The 19,744-nt window shown below is 50.7% G+C and overlaps 1 protein-coding gene across 2 annotated transcripts; it reads left to right on the top strand.

Annotated features, from left to right (window-relative positions):
• The first annotated feature begins 395 nt into the window (after nt 1-395).
• Nucleotides 396-10,886, top strand: PROC (protein C, inactivator of coagulation factors Va and VIIIa). 2 transcript variants are annotated; one of them, XM_019718007.2, is made up of 9 exons: nt 396-529; nt 1,837-1,923; nt 3,126-3,292; nt 4,774-4,798; nt 4,918-5,055; nt 5,211-5,345; nt 7,903-8,042; nt 8,890-9,007; nt 10,207-10,886. In XM_019718007.2, exons 1-9 carry the CDS (start codon nt 484-486, stop codon nt 10,782-10,784), a joined length of 1,434 nt encoding a protein of 477 aa, XP_019573566.1. In that variant the 5' UTR covers nt 396-483; the 3' UTR covers nt 10,785-10,886. The 2 variants fall into 2 exon arrangements, with proteins under 2 accessions (XP_019573566.1, XP_019573567.1); XM_019718008.2 differs by having other exon boundaries at nt 422-529; nt 1,833-1,923.
• Nucleotides 10,887-19,744: the final 8,858 nt, after the last annotated feature.

Below are 19,744 nucleotides of genomic sequence, written 5' to 3' on the forward strand. Positions count from 1 at the left end.
AAGAGGCATATCTTTTCATTTTACATCACGAAAATCAGAAATCAGACTGGCATGTCAATGTGTGATTGGCAGTGTTTCTTTTTTATATATATTGGCACATAAAAAGGTGCCTCTTGTAATAATCATATCCCAGATTTGGTGAACTATGGTGAATTTGATCCATTACAAGTTGTGCTGATCTGGGCCAAACTGCAATATCTCTGCGTAAAGATGTCCCACCTGCAAGATGGGAACAAGGTCCCTCCTTCAGCCGGCTTCTATGAGGCTAAAATGAGACCACATCTGTGCACAGTTTTGACAGTGCCTGTCCTTCCCCTCTTTTCCTCCTGGATGGCACCATTGGTGGGCAAGGTGGGCTTTGGGCAAACTGAGCTGTCCTGAGCTGGAAACTTGTTTGTTTGTCCATGGAGAGCAAGGCCTCAGCACTGAGGGCCAAGCAAGCAAATATTTGTGGTTATGGATTAACTCGAGTTCCGGGCTATCATGGCGGCAGGAGGGCGACCTTGCAGTTTCTCCACAGTCCACCCCAGTAAGTCCCCTTCCGGGCAGGTCTGTGAGGTGGGTCGGAGGAGGGCTGAGCAGGGGTGAGGGCTAAGTGCTCGAGCCAGGGTTTGAGAGGCTGGCTGGAGCTTGGGGAAAAGGGAAATCAAGGCTCTGCCACTGGCCAGGCACGCCTAGGTGCCACAGTTCCAAGGGGCCTTCTTCCCAGACTTCGAAGCAAATGGAAGTTGGTGGAGGGCCTCCAGGGCTCACAGCCATCACCAGAGGCGACTGGGAGCCTGGGACTCCCCGTGTTCCCCAACTCACCCCCACCTCTAAACTTGGGGCCTCTGGTTTAAACAAATGTCAGAACCAGCTTCCGAGAGGGTAAGCGAAGGTGGAGAGAGGTCAGACTGGAGTGCACATGGGGCAGGCAGGCCTGCCCACTCAGCCTTGGAGGCAGTGGGGGGCTCTTCAGCGTCCAGCCACAGGGCTGCCTCTGTGGCCTTTTGGGGTACCTGGTGGTTTGGGGCAGGAGTTCAGGTTCCAGGCCTGGAGCCACACGGGTCTGGGCTTGAGTCTGAGCTCTGCCACCTCTTGGTTGTGGGTTTTTAATAAGCTACTTCATGCCTCGGAGCCTTGATTTCCCCCCTCCATAAAATGGGATGACAACATTAAACCTACATCTTGGGTGGCTGTGAACTTTAACTGGGATAATATTAGCAGTGTTTACTGAGAACTTGCTATGTGCATACCACATTTTAAGAGCTTCATGTGAATGAACTCATTTAACTCTCACAATAACCCTATAAGGCAGAAAAACAGTTTTCCTATCCATTTTATGAATGACGGAAATGAGGCAGGGATCAGTTAGGTCCCTTGCCCAGTGTTGCTATCCTGGAGCTGTAATTTGCACCAAGAGGTTTGACCTGGTGGCCTGCCCTCTGAACCATGCTTGAAAGACATCATGAGTAGCTGACGTTAGCTGTTACTCTCAGCCTGGCCAGCAGATCAGTGATGGCACCATACCCCAAGGCTCACGCAGAATAGGGAGCACATGGACACTCTGGGCATACCTGCTGTGGCCCCTTTGATCTTCCCCAGGACTTTATGCCCTATCCACTTTCTCTCTTCCCCCTTCAGATTTGGAGCAGGTGGTGTGACCTTAGACCCAAGGAGAAGGAGACTGAGGTGCCAGGTGGCTGTCTGCCTGGTGGACAGGGACTCCCAAGGCCAGCTTTTGCTCTGACAATCAGCACACATGGGAGGCCCTTCCGTTTGGCTCCTGTCTGGAGGGAGGCAGGCAGAGCAGGGGCTGGTGGGGCTGCGGGAAGCTCAGAAGTCCTCCTCAGACAGGTGTCAGCAACTCCAGAATGTGGCAGCTGGCGAGCCTCTTACTGTTCCTGACCATCTGGGGAATTTCCAGCATACCAGTTAATCCCGGTAAGGCCATTCCCTGTGCCCCATCCCTCAGGACCCCAGGCCTTCACACCATCTACTATCCCCTCTGAGCCTCAGGGTGAGGTGAGAGGCAGGCTGAGTTAGCAGCCTCCCTGGCTGGAGGGCAGAATGCTGTGAGGACAGCAGGGAGCCCAGGTCAGAGGGTCACATTCTGAAGCTCCTTCCTCCACCTTGGGGTGTGGGGTGTGGGCCTTCCCACTCCTTTCATCACTCTCTCAATTATGAAAGCCCCCGGCCCAGTCCAGGCCACATCACAGCCACACTGCCCCAGGCAGCCTGTCCTCCTAAAACCTCTCCCCACCCCATCCCCTGGTCCCCACAGCCAGCAGGAGGAGGAACGATGCTGTGCAGGAAGGACGAGCTGCGGTTTATTCTGCAGCCCCTGCCTCTCCAAGAGCCACACTGGGCTGTTCCTTGCATTGATGCCTCTTCCTGATCTGCTTCTCTGCCTGGGGCGCCCTTTCCCACCCTCCAAACCCCCAGCTCTCACCTGTGGACCCCTGGGTTCCACGGTGCAGACTCAGCTCAAGCACACCTTCCTTGTCTTTCACCAGCCTTGTCTTTTGAGCTTCTCTTCTGCACTCCCTTGACTTGATTCCTCCATCCCACCTGTTCCCCTGTACCCAAGACAAACACCTCTCAGAGCCCAGGAGACATGTGGTGATGCTCCCTGGGTGACAGGTCTGCTGTCCTCCAGGTGTGCCTGCCCAAGGGGAGAAGCGTGGGAAATGCTCAATGAGATGGGAGGGGAGAGAGAAGCAAGGGATTGTGTCAAGAGAGGGTTGTACAAGTATATTCAGAGAACAATGAGACCATTTAATATTATATTCTTGGTAACAACAGCAGCATATGGCATGTGACACTGGGTGGTCATTTCTGTGCCAGGCACTGGACTGTTTTATTTAGTACAGTAAAATGTCCTCATTTTGGATGAATAATCTAAGGTTTACAGATGTAAAGACCCTGGCTCAAGGTCACATGGAGGTCAGGTTGGGGTTTAAAGGGAGGTATGAATTGTCAAGTCTCCTCTGGTCTAGTGGTCAGTCACCTCTTCAAGCAGAGGGAGAGGGGAGAGAATTGGGAGCTGGAATCATAAGTCCTCCCCAGTCTCACCCTAGCAGGGCCCTTGCATGGCCCCTACCTCAGGCCCCTCCACTAAGGTGACCTCCCCCCTCCCCAAACAGACTCCGTGTTCTCCAGCAGTGAGCAGGCCCACCAGGTTCTACGGATCCACAAACGTGCCAACTCCTTCCTGGAGGAGCTCCGGCCCAGCAACCTGGAGCGGGAGTGCATGGAGGAGAGCTGTGACTTTGAGGAGGCCAATGAGATTTTCAAAAATGTGGATAACACAGTAAGGCCATCTGACTGGGTCCAAAGGACGAGGCTGAGGGGTTGGCTGGTGGCCAGCTGGGGACTGAAAGAACAGGCTGGGGCTGACCACTGAGGGCCTCTTGGGGGCCTGGGGAGGCAGTGGGCACCAGCCCCTCTCCCCAGAGTGGGGCTGAGTGAGTGGAATGAATAGGACACTATGGTCTTGGTCAGGGCACATGCGGCTGCAAGAAGCAGACCCTGCGCCTGGTTCCAGGAAAAGAGAGTTTGGGGAAGCCTTAGGCTGGGGTACCCACCCAACCCCACTGCAGGTAGTTCAGTTCACCCTCCATCTGCAGCTGGACACTTCCGCCTCCTGTTCTCTCTCTCTGTGACCAAAAGGCCAGCATGTCTGCTTCCACCCATGAACCTACTGATCAGGGTGTGTGACCGGAATCCCTGATGTCTGTCTACAGATGCTCACTCTGTGCCTCAGTTCATGTTCTCAAGGGGCAAAATCTGCTTGCCCGGGGGTCTGAGGAAAGGGTCTGTGTCCTCTCTGGCCCCTGGGCCTTGAGGTGGAAGGTGGACTTGTAAGAGAGGTAGCTTTCCAACACGAGGATCAGACCCCCTCCTTCCCCAAGTGCTCACTTCAGCTGCTAGAATCTGGGAGTTGTGCCACTACCTGGGGTCCTTCCTGAGATGTACTTCTTGTTCAGGCCTTTCCAGGCCGAGGGAGGGCCCTCTGGTCTGCTCCCCACTTGCCCTCAGCCTCCACCTCCTTGACTAGATCCTCACTTCCTCTTTCCCCAAATGGCCTCCTCAGCAGACACCAAAATGATATTCTTCAGGCTCAATCTGAGCACATCACATCCGTCCTGAGGCTCCCTTAACTCCCCCCAAGGTCTCTGGGCCAGCAGGGCAGAGCCCTGCTGCTTGGGGGAGGGAGGGTTGATGGTATAGGCATTGAACAGTGGATCTCAGGGTGGTCTGCATGCAAGGTGGTGGTCTCAGACCAGCAGCAGCAGCAGGTTAGAAAAGGGGACTGCTGTCCCAGACCTTCTCAACCAGCATTCTGTGTCTCACCAGTGAGATCCTGGCCCTTGCTCAACTTGGGAAACACTGGCTTAGGGAAAGACCAGATTCGGGAGAGGCCCAGAAAAGCCAGGAGGAATGCCAAACTACTGAAAGGAGGCACAGTAGCCTGGGGGCCTTGGGTCCCTTTCATTGCAAAGGCTGCTGTGGTGGCAGAATAAGAGAGCAGGATTCCAGCTGCTGGGGGAGGAGTGCTGTTCACTGGGCTATGGGGTGGAGATGGACAACAGGGGGCAGGGAGGAGGTGGACTTATGCAGGGTGCAGCTGCACCAGCGTCCCCTGAGAAGCAGGGGCTGACCTCTCTGGAAGCCTTTATGTCTCCTGCCCACTTAGAGGCTGCCAGACCCCACCCAGGAAGCTCCCTGTGGGCTCCCCTTAAAGGCACAAGGGCTGACAACGGTCCCTGACGCAGCCCCTTCTCTCCACAGCTGGCCTTCTGGTCCAAGTACCTTGGTGAGTGCTCTCTAGACTCCTGGCTGCAGTGCCATGCCCCTTTGGGAGTCTCTGGGCCGCTGTGGGGACGCGGAGGGTGCTGGCGGCACCAGTGACACCTCCCAAACCTCATGTCGCAGACGGCGACCAGTGCACCGTCCAGCTGCCGGAGCACCCGTGCGACAGCCCATGCTGCGGCCATGGCACGTGCATCGACGGCATAGGTGGCTTCCGCTGCGACTGTGGCCTGGGCTGGGAAGGCCGCTTCTGCATGCAAGGTGAGGGGCCGCAGAGCCGGACAGCGGGCTGAGGTACGGAGGGCGGCGGGGGCGGCGGGAGCGGCGGGGGCGGCGGCGCGTGCGGCACTGCACTGCAGGGCCGGTCGCATGGTGTCACCGCGCCCCTTGGGCGTCCTCCTCCTTTGTGCGTCCAGAGGTGCGCTCCTCCAACTGCTCAGTGGACAACGGCGGCTGCGCGCACTATTGCCTGGAGGAAGAGGGCCGGCGCCGCTGCAGCTGCGCTCCCGGCTACCGGCTGGCGGACGACCACCTGCAGTGCGAGCCCAAAGGTGAGCCCCGCCCCCCGCCCCAGCGGAGCAGGGCGGTGGGGTACAGGGCGGCTCCGGGGCGTGAGTGAGGAACAGCACTGAGTCCCGCTGAAGGAAGAGGGCCGCCCCAACCCCGGGAGCCACCGCAGTGCAGTCAGCCCCCGAAGAGCGAGGATGCCCTCTGCCGGCTTCCTGCCTGCTCTTTACCTTGCTTGGCCGCCTCCCTCCAGGTGTCCCTGCTCACGTTGCGTTCGAGTCCTGGCGCACGAGGCCATAGGTAGCTCACCTCCCAGACTCTGAGCCGGGCCTCCAGCATCTTCCTTCATCTATCGTGGATAGCTATCTTTCCTTAAGACACTTGGTTCAGCCCCGCATGCCATTTCCCACGTTACCTCTGGCTTCTCCGAGGAGAGACAGAAACCATGATTCTGCCTTCCTCCCTGTTTTCCTTTGTGTGCATTGTAATTTTCATCAAAATTTAAATACGTACAAATAAGTAGAGTTTTACAGCTCTTACAGTGAATTTCAGCAGGTTGTCCCTCACTGTGGGTCTTACTTCACTCATTGTACAGTGCCGTTTGGTGGACCTTTTGGATGTGGAAATTCATATCTGCTACCGCTAGGAACATCTCAGTAGTTATTTATTTTTTATAATCTCTCCTCTGCTTTCCTTGTTCTCTCTTTCTGTCCCTCCTGTTATACAGATCTCTTTCCCCTTGATTGATCTATTTTAGTTTTTCTTTTAAGAGGTGTGATAAAAAATACAGTGAATGTTCAAATAAAAAATTATTACAGTAAAAGACACATTGCCATTAATCCCCCTTAAAATACTCCCCCTCTCTTTGAACACACTTAACATTCTTGCTATTTTCTGAAGCAGTTCTGGAAATCCTCTTTTGTGAGTGTCTACTTGCGCTGCTGTGGCTGCCTTGATGTCCTGAATCATTTCAATTTTGGGAAAGAGCCAGAAGTTGTATGGTGCCAGATCTGGTGAATAAGGTTCATGAGGACACACCGTAATGTTTTTATGTGACAGAAATTGCCATACCAGAAGTGATATGTGACATGGAGCATTGTCATGATGGAGGATGATTTATAGCATACTTTAAAACACACCTTCTCTCAACCAGGGCTCACACCCGACTCACTGCACCAAACAAGTTGAAACTTGTCACACACTGTTATTAAGGTTTGACATGTTGCTTCCTATATTGAAGATCCCTGCCTTTCTGCTGAATGGCACTTGTCAGCAGCATTCACTGTATTTTGTGATCGTACCAAGCATTTTCCATTTCTTTAACTTTGTGTTCTTCTTTCAGGGACCTTTCCATAATTTTATATTCCAATCCTTTACTGAAAAAACAAAACAAAACAAACAAACAAAAAACAGTTCTAACTTTGTATTTTGAAATAATTAGAATTCATAGGAAGTTGCAGGGAAATGCCTAGTGAATGTATTGGCTTGTGGGCTTTCCTGCAAGACCATCCAAGGGCCAAGGTCACTGGCAGAACCCCTACTGCCCAGACCTGAGGTCTTTACTTGACGCCGTTTTCTGAAAGGAATCCTCCAAGCTCAGGCTTGGGTGGTTCCAGCCTGGCTTCTTGCCCCTCAGAGCAGGGGGAATGGAGGAAGGGGAAGCTGGCATCTGCCCAGTCTGCAGATGTCTGTGTGACTGCCTCTGTTCATTGTGTGTCACTCTTTCCTGTGGTGGTGGTACCTGAGGTCCCCAAGTCACAGCCTATGGTTTACCCTCTGCAGAGAATACACCTAAGGCCTTCTGCAGGGGTGAGAGAGGAGAGTCAAGTCTGTCTTATAAACTCCCAGCATTCTTGTCTGCAATCCACCTGCACCTCACCCTTCAGAAGCACCAAACCTTCCTGGGGTTCTGTGCTTCAAAGCAGGCTGGGTCCGGCATCCCCTGTTTCTGACAGAGGTTTTTGCTTTCTCAGTTGGCTAAGCGAGTTACCATGCCCATCTGCTGTACAGCTTCTGGAATTTACTTGCTGTTGTCTCATCTCCATTCTCTGTGGTTCAGTTGCCCGGCTTATGGTTTCCCATTGCCCTTCAATAAGTACAAATCTCTCAGCCTAGCTGAATGGCATATCCCAGTAGACCTCCCGGTCCTCAGTTCTTTCTCCTCTTGACAGAGGACTTCACAACAGTGCTCGGAGCTACTTTGGGGCTCTCCAAGAATGCCCACCTGCTTATCTCCATAATTTCTATCCTCTGTTAGGAGCTTGGCAGCATGCCAGCATAAGACCTGACAAGTATCTCAGGGATTGCTCCCAACAGCCCTGGGGAATACTGAACTCTGAGAATTTTAGTAACCTGCCCGGGAACACATGGCTACCCTACGTAGTGATGCTGCTTGGTCTGACTCTTGCCATCAGGTGGCATTGTTTGTTGACTGACCAACCCAAGGAAATTTGCAGATTGATACATTTGTGTGTCTAAGCGTCATTTATCACTTTAACCCAACAATGCGGCAAACTAGCCTGCAGGTGAGAGGTGGATAAAGATGGGGAGGCAGTCTGGGGGGTAGTCCTGGCAGGCCCTCACTGCCTCCTCTGCCTTCAGTGAAATTCCCCTGTGGGAGGCCATGGAACCCCATGGAGAAGAAGGGCAAGACCTTGAAATGCTGCACAGACCAAGCAGACCAAGTGGACCCGCGGCTCATCAACGGGAAGTTGACCTTACAGGGAGAGAGTCCCTGGCAGGTGAGAGGGGGTCAGAAGCCTGGGAGTTCCTGCTCAGGATGCACAAACAGGAAGGGGCTGCCTTTGGGGGGAGGTGGTGAGTGCTAAGGTGGGGGGTGTTGTAGAGAAAGATGGAAGTAACTTGATGAGAGAAGAGCGGCCAGGGAAGGGGGGTGGGGCATGGGGGATGTGCAGGAGGAGAGTGACAGTTTTTAAAAAGCTGGAAAGCTAATGTTTTGCTGGTACGATTTTTGACAGAAGCCCTGTTCGCGGGTGAGGGTTTGGCACAGGGAAGGGCTGGAGGGGGGGCTGCCCCTGAGCCTCTCCCGCCTCACCATGGGAAGTAACACTTATTTGGTCCCCCTCTCTGCCAGGCATTAGGGGATAGAAATCTCTAAGGAGGGGATGGGCAGGCCTGGGGAGCTCACAGACTTGGGAGGGACAGGTCCCTACACACACAGCAGCCAAGTGGGACCAGAGCCACAGGGCCAGCCGAATAGGAATTGAGGTAACCCGAGGGGGACCCCAAAGGCAGCCTGGGGGCCTCAAATGCTTCCCAGAGTACTTGAGGCCCTGTCCGAGCCCCCAAGGATGAGAAGCATTCTCTGGGTGATATTCAGGATGACAGGAACACCTTGGGCAATGCAGGGAGACGCCTGGAACAGGGCCAACTTTCTGAAATGTGCGGAAATAGAAAATGCCAGGAAAGGGCCAACAGTCCATGTCCTCCTGGCTGGGGAACCCAGGAAAGACCTCCAGTGCCTCAGGTTTGAGGACCACTGCAGGGGCTGAGGTGAGGCCCAGGGGCCCTGACTGGAGTAGTCAGAGGCAGTGCTATGGTGTCACTGCCCACTCGCCCCCATTGCAGGTGATCCTGCTGGACTCAAAGAAGAAGCTGGCCTGTGGGGCGGTGCTCATCCACACTTCCTGGGTGCTGACAGCGGCCCACTGCATGGAGGACTCAAAGAAGCTCACCGTTAGGCTTGGTGCGGGCTGGAGCCAGGCAGGAGGGGGCCAGCAGAGGCCTTGGGGAGGGGTGGCACCATGCAGGCTGGCCAGCTTTGGAGAGCCTATCTCTGGGGTGCTTGAGCTCCACAGAAAGTGTTTGGGGGCAGAGGCCTATTTGCTCCCACCCTGCTACTCCTGTGGGATTTCAAACACAGTAACACCTGGTATACTGTAGGTAGGGGATTCTCTGGGGCCTTCTTCAAATCTGGGCCCAGGCACTTATATACAAAGTTTGCAAATGAGGGGGTGGCACACACACTTGCCTTTTCCCTGCCAGCTGTGGGCATCCGGCTGTGTGTAGACCTCCAGCACTTGCTGATGCAGACCCACAAGTGTTGCACACGGCCTGTCCTCAGGGCCATGCTTCACACACACTAGTGGGGATGGAGCTGTCAGCAGGGCTCCAGCAGCGTGTGCACCAGCAGTCAGCGACTTCCCTGTGGTAATTGGGGTCCCCAGGCCTTGGCCCCACTTTATACCAGTGTCTGGAGGGGGCTCTCACACCATTCTTTATGCAAAAAGGAGGAAAAATTATATTGAGAACAACCAGATTCACATGCCCACAATTACCCGCAACACGACCAATGGCCAGTGGCCTCCAGGGAGGCCCCACCTGGAATTCCAGGGGACCCCAACCTTCCAGGACCCGTGTGCCTTGCCGGAGAGGACCTTGTCTCTTATGTGTGACCCACATCTTCCTTTCCTGTGGAGCCTGGATCCCGCTGACCCTCCTCTCTGCTCTTGCTGCTCCTGCCCGCCTCTGCCGTGGCTGGTCGCTGCCTGAGCTCAGGCTGGGCACTGCCAGCCATGCCTCTGCTGGCAGGGGCTCTCATCTCTTCATCTACAGTTGCCCCATATTCTCTTTGTGGCTCTGATCTGTCTCCCAGGTTTACAGGGGGACTTGGACTTCCCTGCTGACTGCCCCCTGCTAGTTACTTCCCTGGCACTGCCTCATCTGAGTGAGTCCTAAATTTAGACCAGCATTCTGCCCCTTTAGGATTGACACCCATGGGCTGTTACCCTTAATAGGGAACTGCAGTGCAGACAGGCCCATGATGGTGCCCAAGACACACTGGCCACTGCAGCAGTGGGCCCAGTCCTGACCCCCAGCAGGGACTCCTGAGCTCGGCGGTGTCTGCCTCCCCACGCCCACTCTCACAGCCCCTCTGCTCTGCAGGGGAGTATGACCTTCGGCGCAGGGAGAAGTGGGAGGTGGACCTGGACATCAGCGAGGTCCTTATGCACCCCAACTACAGCAGGAGCACCACCGACAATGACATCGCACTGCTCCGCCTGGCCCGGCCCGCCACCTTCTCACAGACCATTGTGCCCATCTGCCTCCCGGACAGCGGCCTCTCAGAGCGTGAGCTCACCAAGGTCGGCCAGGAGACGGTGGTGACAGGCTGGGGCTACCGCAGCGAGAGCAAGAGAAACCGCACCTTCATTCTCAACTTCATCAAGATTCCCGTGGCCCCTCGCAGCAAGTGCGTCGAAGCTATGCACAATGTGGTCTCTGAGAACATGCTGTGTGCGGGCATCCTCGGGGACCCACGGGACGCCTGTGAGGGGGACAGCGGGGGGCCTATGGTCGCCTCCTTCCACGGCACCTGGTTCCTGGTGGGCTTGGTGAGCTGGGGTGAGGGCTGCGGGCGCCTCCACAACTATGGCATTTACACCAAAGTCAGCCGCTACCTCGACTGGATCCACAGTCACATCAGAGCCGAGGAGGCCTCCCTGGAGAGGCAGTGGCGTTAGCAACCCTCCCACTGTCTCTGGACCCCAGAGGCCACCCTTGGAATGGGTGCTGGGCTGTTGAATGGCAATATATGGGACATTAAAGGGAATGCAACAAGCACAGCAGCTGCTGTTCTGTCTTTCATCCCTTTTTTGGGCTGTTCTGGAGGGAAGTGATATTTATTGAGCATCTACTATATGTCCCACACTCTATAAACAGAATCTTATTTAACCCCCACAGCAACTCTGGGGTAGTGAGAAGCAAATCCAGGTTTTGTGGGGTCTGAGAATAATAACACTTGGAGTAGGAGCTCTCTTTATGAAAAAGAATTAAAAATATGACTTCAAAACTGAGAGAGCCTCTTCTAGGGCCTTGTAAGTAGCCTGTGCAAGTCAGGGATCCTGGAAATGAAGCTTTACAGTAAAACCAAGTCTGGAGAGAGAGCTGTTTAACTCAGTGCGGAGGAAGAACAGGCTCAGGAAGGTTTACATGGTGGAGCCAGGATTCAAATCCAGGTCTGATTCTAAGACCCAGGTGCTCCTGTCTGTTCTCCACTGGTCCCAGAGGGCAGCTGTTCTGAGCACCTGTCGATGGGGAGGCCATCACTGGCCCTGTGAGGAAAGAAGCCAAAGACTGTGTTGGTTCAGCCCAGAATGAGCACAGTGCGCAGTTGCGGAAGCTATTTAAGAACAATGTTACACAATCATGAATAACTCCCTCTTGACTTGACTTTATATGCATAAATGGATGAGACTGAGAAAGAAGGTAGAGTGTACCTGGTAATAAAGGATAGTGGTGAGTCAAATCTGAGATAACTACTCTGAAGTCCTAAAATTAGTCTAACTCTCTGTGTGGCCTTGTACAAGCCACTTACCTTCTCCAAGTGTTACTAAATGAGGAGATTGAATGAGAACAGTGGTTTTCAACCTGGTTGTACATTTTAATCCCCTAGGAGCTTTTGAAAACATCTATGTCCAGTTCCACCCTCTGAGATTCTGGTATAACTGATTTATGATGGGGGACCCAGATGCTGATGTTTTTAAAACTCCTCAAGTCATTTTAATGTGTGGCTGGGGTTGGAAACCACAGACCAAATGGTCGTTGAGGGCTTTTTATGCTTGGGTAGGTGCTAGTTCTAAGACTCTTAGGGCCAATGAGAATGAAAACAAGAGTTTCAGAAAGTTCAGCATAAGTCAGTCAACAGTAAAAGAGGCTGGGACTTGTGATTACACCAGCTTGTCAGCACGATGGCTGTTGCCTACAGACCAGAGGGGACGCCAGGACCCACTGAGTTAGTTGTATGTACAACCACAGGAAGAGACACGTTGATGGGGCCTGCAGGATTCACCCATGGCCCTGGGAAAGTTCCCAAGCATAAAAGGCCCTTCATGACCACTTAGTCCAGTGATTGTCAAGCCCAGTCACACATTAAAATGACTTGAGGGCTGCTTGGAGGTGGGAGGAAGCCCAGGGCAGGAACCATCTGATGATTGGTCCATTGGGCCAGTGTTCCCCACATTTGCAGTGGGACATGATGGATTGAGAGAATAACAGCATGCTGGAGGTCTTTGCCCCTGTGAATGTCTCCCCAGGGAAGTTTCCTGACAAGATGGTTAACTAGCGTAGGCCAAATGACTTCTGTCAGGAAAGCATGAGGAGATCTATTGCCCTGCTTGCCAGTAAAACTAGTGAAAATTATAGAAACAAACGAACATTTAAAGTCTCTGGAAATGGTCCTAAGGGAAAACAAAACAAGAATAAAAATACAGCTTTTAAACCAACACAAGAAAACTTGATGTGTCCAACAGGAAACGAAGGAGAATAAAAACAAATAAGCTGCTCACAAAAATCAACTGCATTTCTATGTACTAACAATGTACGTGTGGAAATCAAAATTTTAAAAATATAATACCAGTTCACACAATACCAAGCACTTGTAAAAAAAAATAATAATGTACATAGAGCCACTTTAAAATGGAGCTGGAGCTGCCATCCCAGAGGAATTGCCTTGCATGTCTTATTCCTTGAACCTTTGGAACGTTAAAGCAGGGCAAAATAACCTTTGGACTGGGCCTGAAGCAACACTGTGTCACAAAGAACTGTTTGCAAAGATAACAAGAAAGCAGATATTATGACTACTGTACTAAAAATTAAATACCTTGTTTAGAATTAGTGTCACTGTCACTGTGTTAGCTTATTTGCGCCTATAGCAATGCCTTCCTTCTATTGAAGGAATTGTCCCCCTTCCCTTCTCATAAATACCCCTGGCCTTTGTCTTCTCATCAGAACATTACCTGGGCTCCTGCTTGAATCAATGCTTCCCAATAGCTCTTCTTATTGATCTCAATAAATGCCTGTTGCTTCTCACTTTGGCCTTTTATTTTTAGGTTAACACATTCTAAAGAAAATGAAGTGCTTAGATATAAATTTAACAGAACAGGTACCAAAAGTGGGTTAAATTTATAAAACACTGATAAAAGAAATTAAAGACCTAAATACATGGAGGGGCATATCGGAAGACTCAACACAGTGAATATGTCAATTTCCCAAAAGTGATCCATAGGTTTAACACAGTCCACAAAATCCCAGTATGGTTTTTTTTTATAGACAGTTTTATAGACAAATAAGTTTACTATAAAATATGTATATGGAAAGGCAAAACCTAAATACCTAAAACACTTTAGAAAAAGAAGATTAAATTAGGAACAGTCACTCTAGCCAGTGTCTTAGTTTATAATCTAGCTACAGTAATCAAGATTATGCTGTGCTAGTTGTGGAGGGAGAGTCACAGGGGTGACTGAACAAAACAGAGAATCCAAAAATAGACCCACACAGCTATGGCCATGCACTTTTGACAAAGGTACAAAAGCAATTCGATGAGGAAGGACAGCATTTCCAACACAATGATGGCATCCATAAGGCAAAAAATGAATCTTGATCTAAGTCTTACACCTTATAGAAACAATAACTCAAAATGGACTTAACTATAAAACTATAAAACTATAAAATGAAACAACAAGAAAGTTAATGGAAACTATGGAATAAGATGGAAACAATGATAAATGCAATTAGTTCAACTTACCAATTAAGAAAGAGAACTCTCAGAATAAAAAAAAAATCTGACAATACAATATTTATAGACAACTTATAAATAAAAAACACTGAAAGACTGAAAATACTGCTAGAAATTTCACACAACTTTGAATGAAAAGACAGCTAAGGCAATGATTTTAACTGATAAAGTAGAGATCAAGGAGAAATACCATGAAAACAAAGATGGACATTAAATATTGGTAAAATAATCAATCATGTGTAAAGGTCTAATCATCATAAAAATAATATATGCCTCTAACAATATAACCTCAAAATATATAAATCAACAAATGACAGAAATGTGGGGAGAAAAAGCAGTTGTAGTTGGAGACTGTAAAAAACTCTCAGAAACCAATAAGTTAAACAGATTTTAAAAATTAATGGATATATAGAAGATCTGAACAATAAAATTAGTAAGCTTGAGCAATTCTTTTTTAGCACACTGGGAGCATTTACAAAAATATATTGGGCCATGAGGGAAGCCTCAATAAATTCCAAGGGCTCAATGTGCTAGAAAACATGTCCTCTAGCCAACAGGCAAGAAAATAAAAATTAAAAACAAAAAAATAGTTCTTCCAGGGGCAGCTGGTTAACTCAGTTAGCTAGAGGACAGTGCTCTTAACAACAAGGTTGCTGGTTTGATCCCCACATGGGCCACTGTGAGCTGTGCCCTCCACAACTAGATTGAAACACCTACTTGACTTGGAGCTGATGGTTCCTGGGAAAAAAACACATAAAGCAAATAAAAGGTTTTTTTTAAAAATAGTTTTTTCCATGTTTTCCTTTCTTTTCTTTTCTTTTTTTTTTTTTTCAAGGAGGGTGTAGCTTACAGTGACCCATGCAGGGATTGAACCAGCAACCTAGGTGTTGTTAGCACCACACTCTAACCAACTGAGCTAGCCAGACACCCCCAATCCATATGTTTTCAAAATAACATATTAGTGAAAATTATAAATTAAGAAATAGTAAGAATTGAGTGTTAAATTGTGGGACACAGCTAAAGCAATGCGTAGAGGGAAATTATATCTTTAAGTACACTTATCAAGAAACAGAAAAGGTTGGGGTGGCTGGTTGGCTCAGTTGGTTACAGTGCAGTGCTCATAATACCAACTGTGGGGATAGAGCCATGAGTGCAGTTTCCAGGCTCTCGGCCTCCCATGGAAAGGTGCTCACTTGGGTAGCAAGTGGACACCAACTGTGATTGGATGGCCATCAGCTATGGCTAGTTGGCCATCAGCTGTAACCAGTGAGCCACTGGCCACTAATATAACTGCCGTGGCTACACTAGCAGCAAAAATGGGGGCTCACAATAAGATGGTGGCTGAGCTAGCAAGCGGCGGAGTCGGGGTTGCGGATCGTGTGGCTCCTGTTTCCTGTCTCCAACCCAGCCACCAGTGAGACTATAGTGGTATGACTCCCCTATCTATGGCTCCATGGGGGTTCGTTTTTGGCCTCACCATATCCTGCATTCTTATGTGGGGAGCAGAAGGTGAGACCCCGCAGGCCACCCTGCATGACAAATCGCGCAGTGAGCAAGGTACGGTGCCGGCCAAAGCTCCCGGAAGGACGGTGGAGCAGTTTGTGCGTATGAACACTCAGTCTCAGGAAGACCAGGAGGAGCAGCTGCCGGAGACCTGGACCACCGTGGAGGGGTGGGAAGATGTGGACAGTTCCCCAACCAGCATAGGCCGGAGAAAGCGAAGGTCGTTGCGGCCCTGTTGGCTGGGAAGTGCTTGCTGAGGCAGCCTGATGAAGACTTGTAGTCCCAGGAGGAAACACTTGCTGAGTCCTCCGTGGGAGATGAGGGTGAGGTCCAGGTCGTCCCTCACCCCCAGGACAGCCCTGGCGAATGACTGTGGACTATGGGGAATTGCTTTCTATCCCTAATTTAATGGACAGCTTGACTGTTTGCTTGGGAACATACCACCATGTAGTGGAACTGACGGATGTTTGCTTTTGTGTCTTGACCGGCCACCATTGAGAATATGTAAGCACCTTGACTGTGAGCCGCTGTTGTTCCAGCAGGGTACCCTGAGAGGCCCAGAGAGAGTGGCAGTGCCCTGAGAGACCCTGACTGTGCTCGGGGAGACAGGTGGTACCCTAAGAAGCCCAGGAAGTTTGGATGTGCCTAGAAGAACTGGTGGTGCCCTGAGAAACCCTGGCTGTGCTCAGAGAGCCTAGCTGTGTCCAGGATATTGCATTCACCTCCAGGTTCCTCGCACAGGGCCCCTCGTGGAAGATGCTTGTTGCATAGTTTGTGAGGCAAGACCCTGTAGGGGTGGAGTGTGGGGACAGAGCCAGGAGTGCAGTTTCCAGGCTCTTGCCCTCACATAGAAAGTTGCTCATTCGGGTAGTAAATGGCCATCAACTGTGATTGGATGGCCATCAGCTGTGGCTAGTTGGCTATCAGCTGTAACCAATGAGCCATTGGCCACTAATATAACTTCTCTGGCTACGCTCGCAGAGTATGGGGGCTAGCAAGAAGACGGTGGCTGAGCTAGCAAGTGGCAGAGTGGGGGTTGTGGATCGTGTGGCTCCTGTTTCCTGTTTCTCCAACCCAGCTGCCAGCGAGACTATAGTGGTGTGACTCCACTATCTATGGCTCCGTGGGTGTTCCTTTTTGGCCTCACCATATCCTGGGTTCTTATGTGAGGAGCAGGACTAGAGACCCTGCAGGCCACCCCACATGACACCAACATTGCCGGTTTGATTCCCACATGGGCCAGTGAGCTGCGCCCTCCACAACTAGATTGAAAACAATGACTTGACTTGGAGCTTGTGGGGGCAGAGCCCCAGAAAGTAATTTACAGGCTCTCGGCCTCACGTGGAGGAGTGCTGGCTCAGGTAGTAGATGGCTGTCAGCTGTAGCCAGTTAGCCAATTAGCCACTAATATAACTGCTGCGGCTACGGAGGAGAGAGGAGAAGAGAGAAAGAATGGGGGCTAGCAAGAAGATGGCGGCTGGGCTGGCAAGCGTGGATGGCGGTTTGCGGACAGTGTGGGATCCAGCCTCCAGAGAGAGTATAGTGCCGCCAGAGAGAATATAGTGGTATGACTCCCCTACCTATGGCTCCGTGGGTGTTCCTTTTTGGCCTCACCATGTCCTGCGTTCTTGTATGGGGAGCGGGAGCAGAGACCCCGCAGGCCGCCCCGCACGACAAATGGCGCAGCGAGCAGGGTCTCCCGCATGACAGAGCTGATGGGTCCTGGAAAAACACACTGTTTCCCGATATTCCCCAATAAAAAAATAAAAATAAAAAGACAAAAAAAGTTAAAAGCAAATGTGTATTTGTCGTGCAGGGTGGCATGCAGGGTCTCTGCTCCCGCTCCCCACATAAGAACACAGGATACGGTGAGGCCAAAAAGGAACACCCACGGAGCCATAGATGGGGGAGTCACACCACTATATTCTCGCTGGTGACTGGGTTGGAGACACAGGAAGCAGGAGCCACACTGTTCGTAACTCTCACTGCACCGCTTGCAGGCTCAGCCACCATCTTCTTGCTAGCCCCCCTTGTTTTGCTAGCATAGCCACTGCAGTTATGTTAGTGGCCAATGGCTCACTGGTTACAGCTGATGGCCATTCAATCACAGTTGATGGCCATTTACTACCTGAGCCAGCACCTTTTTATGTGAGGCCAAGAGCCTGGAAACTGGTCTTTGGGGCTCTGTCCCCACAGGATTAATGAGGGTTATTCAGAGAAACAGAATTATCAGTGTATATATGATATACTGGGGGTGCCAAAAATATGTATACACATGACTTGTATTCATCTTTTGTTACCAGTATATATTAAATATTAAAATTTTAGTACAGTTTTTTCCATTCTTAAAATGTGTATACATTTTTTGGCACCCTCTGTATACATTAGAGATTATCTTGAGGAATTGGCTCACACAGTTGTGGGGGCTTGGCTAGCCCAAGGTCTGAGGGGATAGACTGACAGGCTGGAGTCTCCCAGAGGAACTGAAGTTCTAGTCCAAAGGCTGTCTGCTGGCAGAATTCCTTCTTGCTCAGGGGAGGGCAGTCTTTATTCCATTAAGGCCTTCAACTGATTGGATGAGGTCCACCCACATTATGAGGGTAATTATCTGCTTGACTCACTCTATCAATTTAAATGTTAATCTAATCCAAAAATGCCCTCACAGAAAACACCCAGAATAGTGCTTAACCAAATATCTGGGCACTGTGGCCCAGCCAAGTAGATACATAAAATTAACTATCACAAAGTGTTATGGGTTGAACTATATCCGCCTCAAATTTATATGTTGAAGTCCTAAGCCCCAGAACCTCAGAAGGTGACCTTATTTGGAAGTAGGGTCACTGCAGATGTAATTAGTTAAGATGAGATAATACAGGAGTAGGGTGAGCCTTTAATATGACTGGTGTTCTTATAAAAGGGGAAATTTAAACATAGACACACCGAGAGGGAAACTGATCTGAACACCCAGGGAGAATAACAGGTGAACATGTAGTCAGGGGTCAGGTGATGTATCTCCAAGCCACAGAACACCAAAGATGGCCAGCAAACCACCAGAAGCTAGGAAAGGGGCCTAGAACAGATTCTCCCTCACAACCAACAGAAGAAACCAACCCTACCCACATCTTGGTCTGGGACTTATAGACTCCAGACTGTGAGACAATACATTTCTAGTGTTAAAGCAACTGGTTTGTGGTGCTTGGTTACAGCAGCCCAAGCTAGCTAATATAACAAGTGACATAAGAATTCTACTTAAGTAGCTAGAAAAAGTAACAAACCCAAAGAAACAAAAAGGATGGGGTTAGAAATCAGTATAACAACAAAAAGGGAAATGATGAAATGGATACAAGAAACAAAACTAAAACAATTGCATTGAAAAGATTAACAGGGGTGGCTGGATGGCTCAGTTGGTTAGAGCACGAGTTCTCAACAGGGTTGCCGGTTCAATTCCCATATGGGCTGGAGAGCTGCGCCCTCCACAACTAGATTGAGGACAATGAGCTGACGCTGAGCTTCTGAGGGGCAGCCGGATGGCTCAGTTGGTTACAGTGCAAGCTCTCAACAACAAGATTGCCGATTCAATTCCTGCATAGGATGGTGGGCTTCACCCCCCCCCCCCCCGCAACTAATGATTGAAAACGGCAACTGAAGGTGAGATCATAAAAATGGTGGCGTGAGGGAAACCTCTGGAAATCTCCCTTGGAATTTACAACAAATTGAACAACTATAACTCCACAAAGGACTCCCTGCAAAGCAGACAGGCAAGACGAAGAGGCCCACTACTGAAGTCACCTAAAGGTGGACAAATCACGCAAGCAGGGGAGGAAGGAAGGGAGAAGTGCAGAGATAAAACCGCGAGGGCGCAGGACGCAGACCTAGCTCAGTGCGCCGAGCTCGCTGCTTCCCGGAACTACCGCAGCTGCGGGAGAGGGAAGAACTCGGACTGCTAGGGCTCCGCCAGGGCTCCACAGGGCTGGGGGGACAGCATATAACACGGCTGAACCCAACACTCATGGCAGAGACCTCGGAGCAAAGACTGAGGGAAGAAGGCTGAAAACGGTGGTTTAAGCCCTCACTGCAGAGCAGAGAACGGAAGCCTTAGGCACTGAGACTAGCTGCCCCTTCCCTACCCTCCCAGAGCTCACCCCGCCCCCACCTGCCCGGTGCTAGAAGCAGAACACTAGCAGTGTCAGATCAAAAGAACAGAATATTTGTTATTCTGAGAACTGTGGACCGCAGACACAGATTCACAGCCCAAGTAGTTCTGGGAAAGGGGAGGGAGCTGTGGAAAGAGAACTGGCTGCGGTGGTGGTCGCCGCCATTGCTCTGGGCCACCTCTCACAACTCACCCCACCCCTGTCCCCACCTATCTGGGCAGATCCCTGCAGGAGTAAACAGAACTGCTGA

Source organism: Rhinolophus sinicus, linkage group LG01 (genome assembly GCF_036562045.2).
Source record: "Rhinolophus sinicus isolate RSC01 linkage group LG01, ASM3656204v1, whole genome shotgun sequence".
Classification (NCBI taxonomy): Eukaryota; Metazoa; Chordata; class Mammalia; order Chiroptera; family Rhinolophidae; genus Rhinolophus; species Rhinolophus sinicus.

Excerpts from the sequence above, each read along its gene's own strand:
- PROC (XM_019718007.2), top strand. The coding sequence starts at position 484 with ATGGCGGCAGGAGGGCGACCTTGCAGTTTCTCCACAGTCCACCCCA. Across the intron at positions 3,293-4,773 it reads TCAAAAATGTGGATAACACA|CTGGCCTTCTGGTCCAAGTA; the intron begins GTAAGGCCATCT and ends TTCTCTCCACAG. Across the intron at positions 9,008-10,206 it reads GAAGCTCACCGTTAGGCTTG|GGGAGTATGACCTTCGGCGC; the intron begins GTGCGGGCTGGA and ends TCTGCTCTGCAG.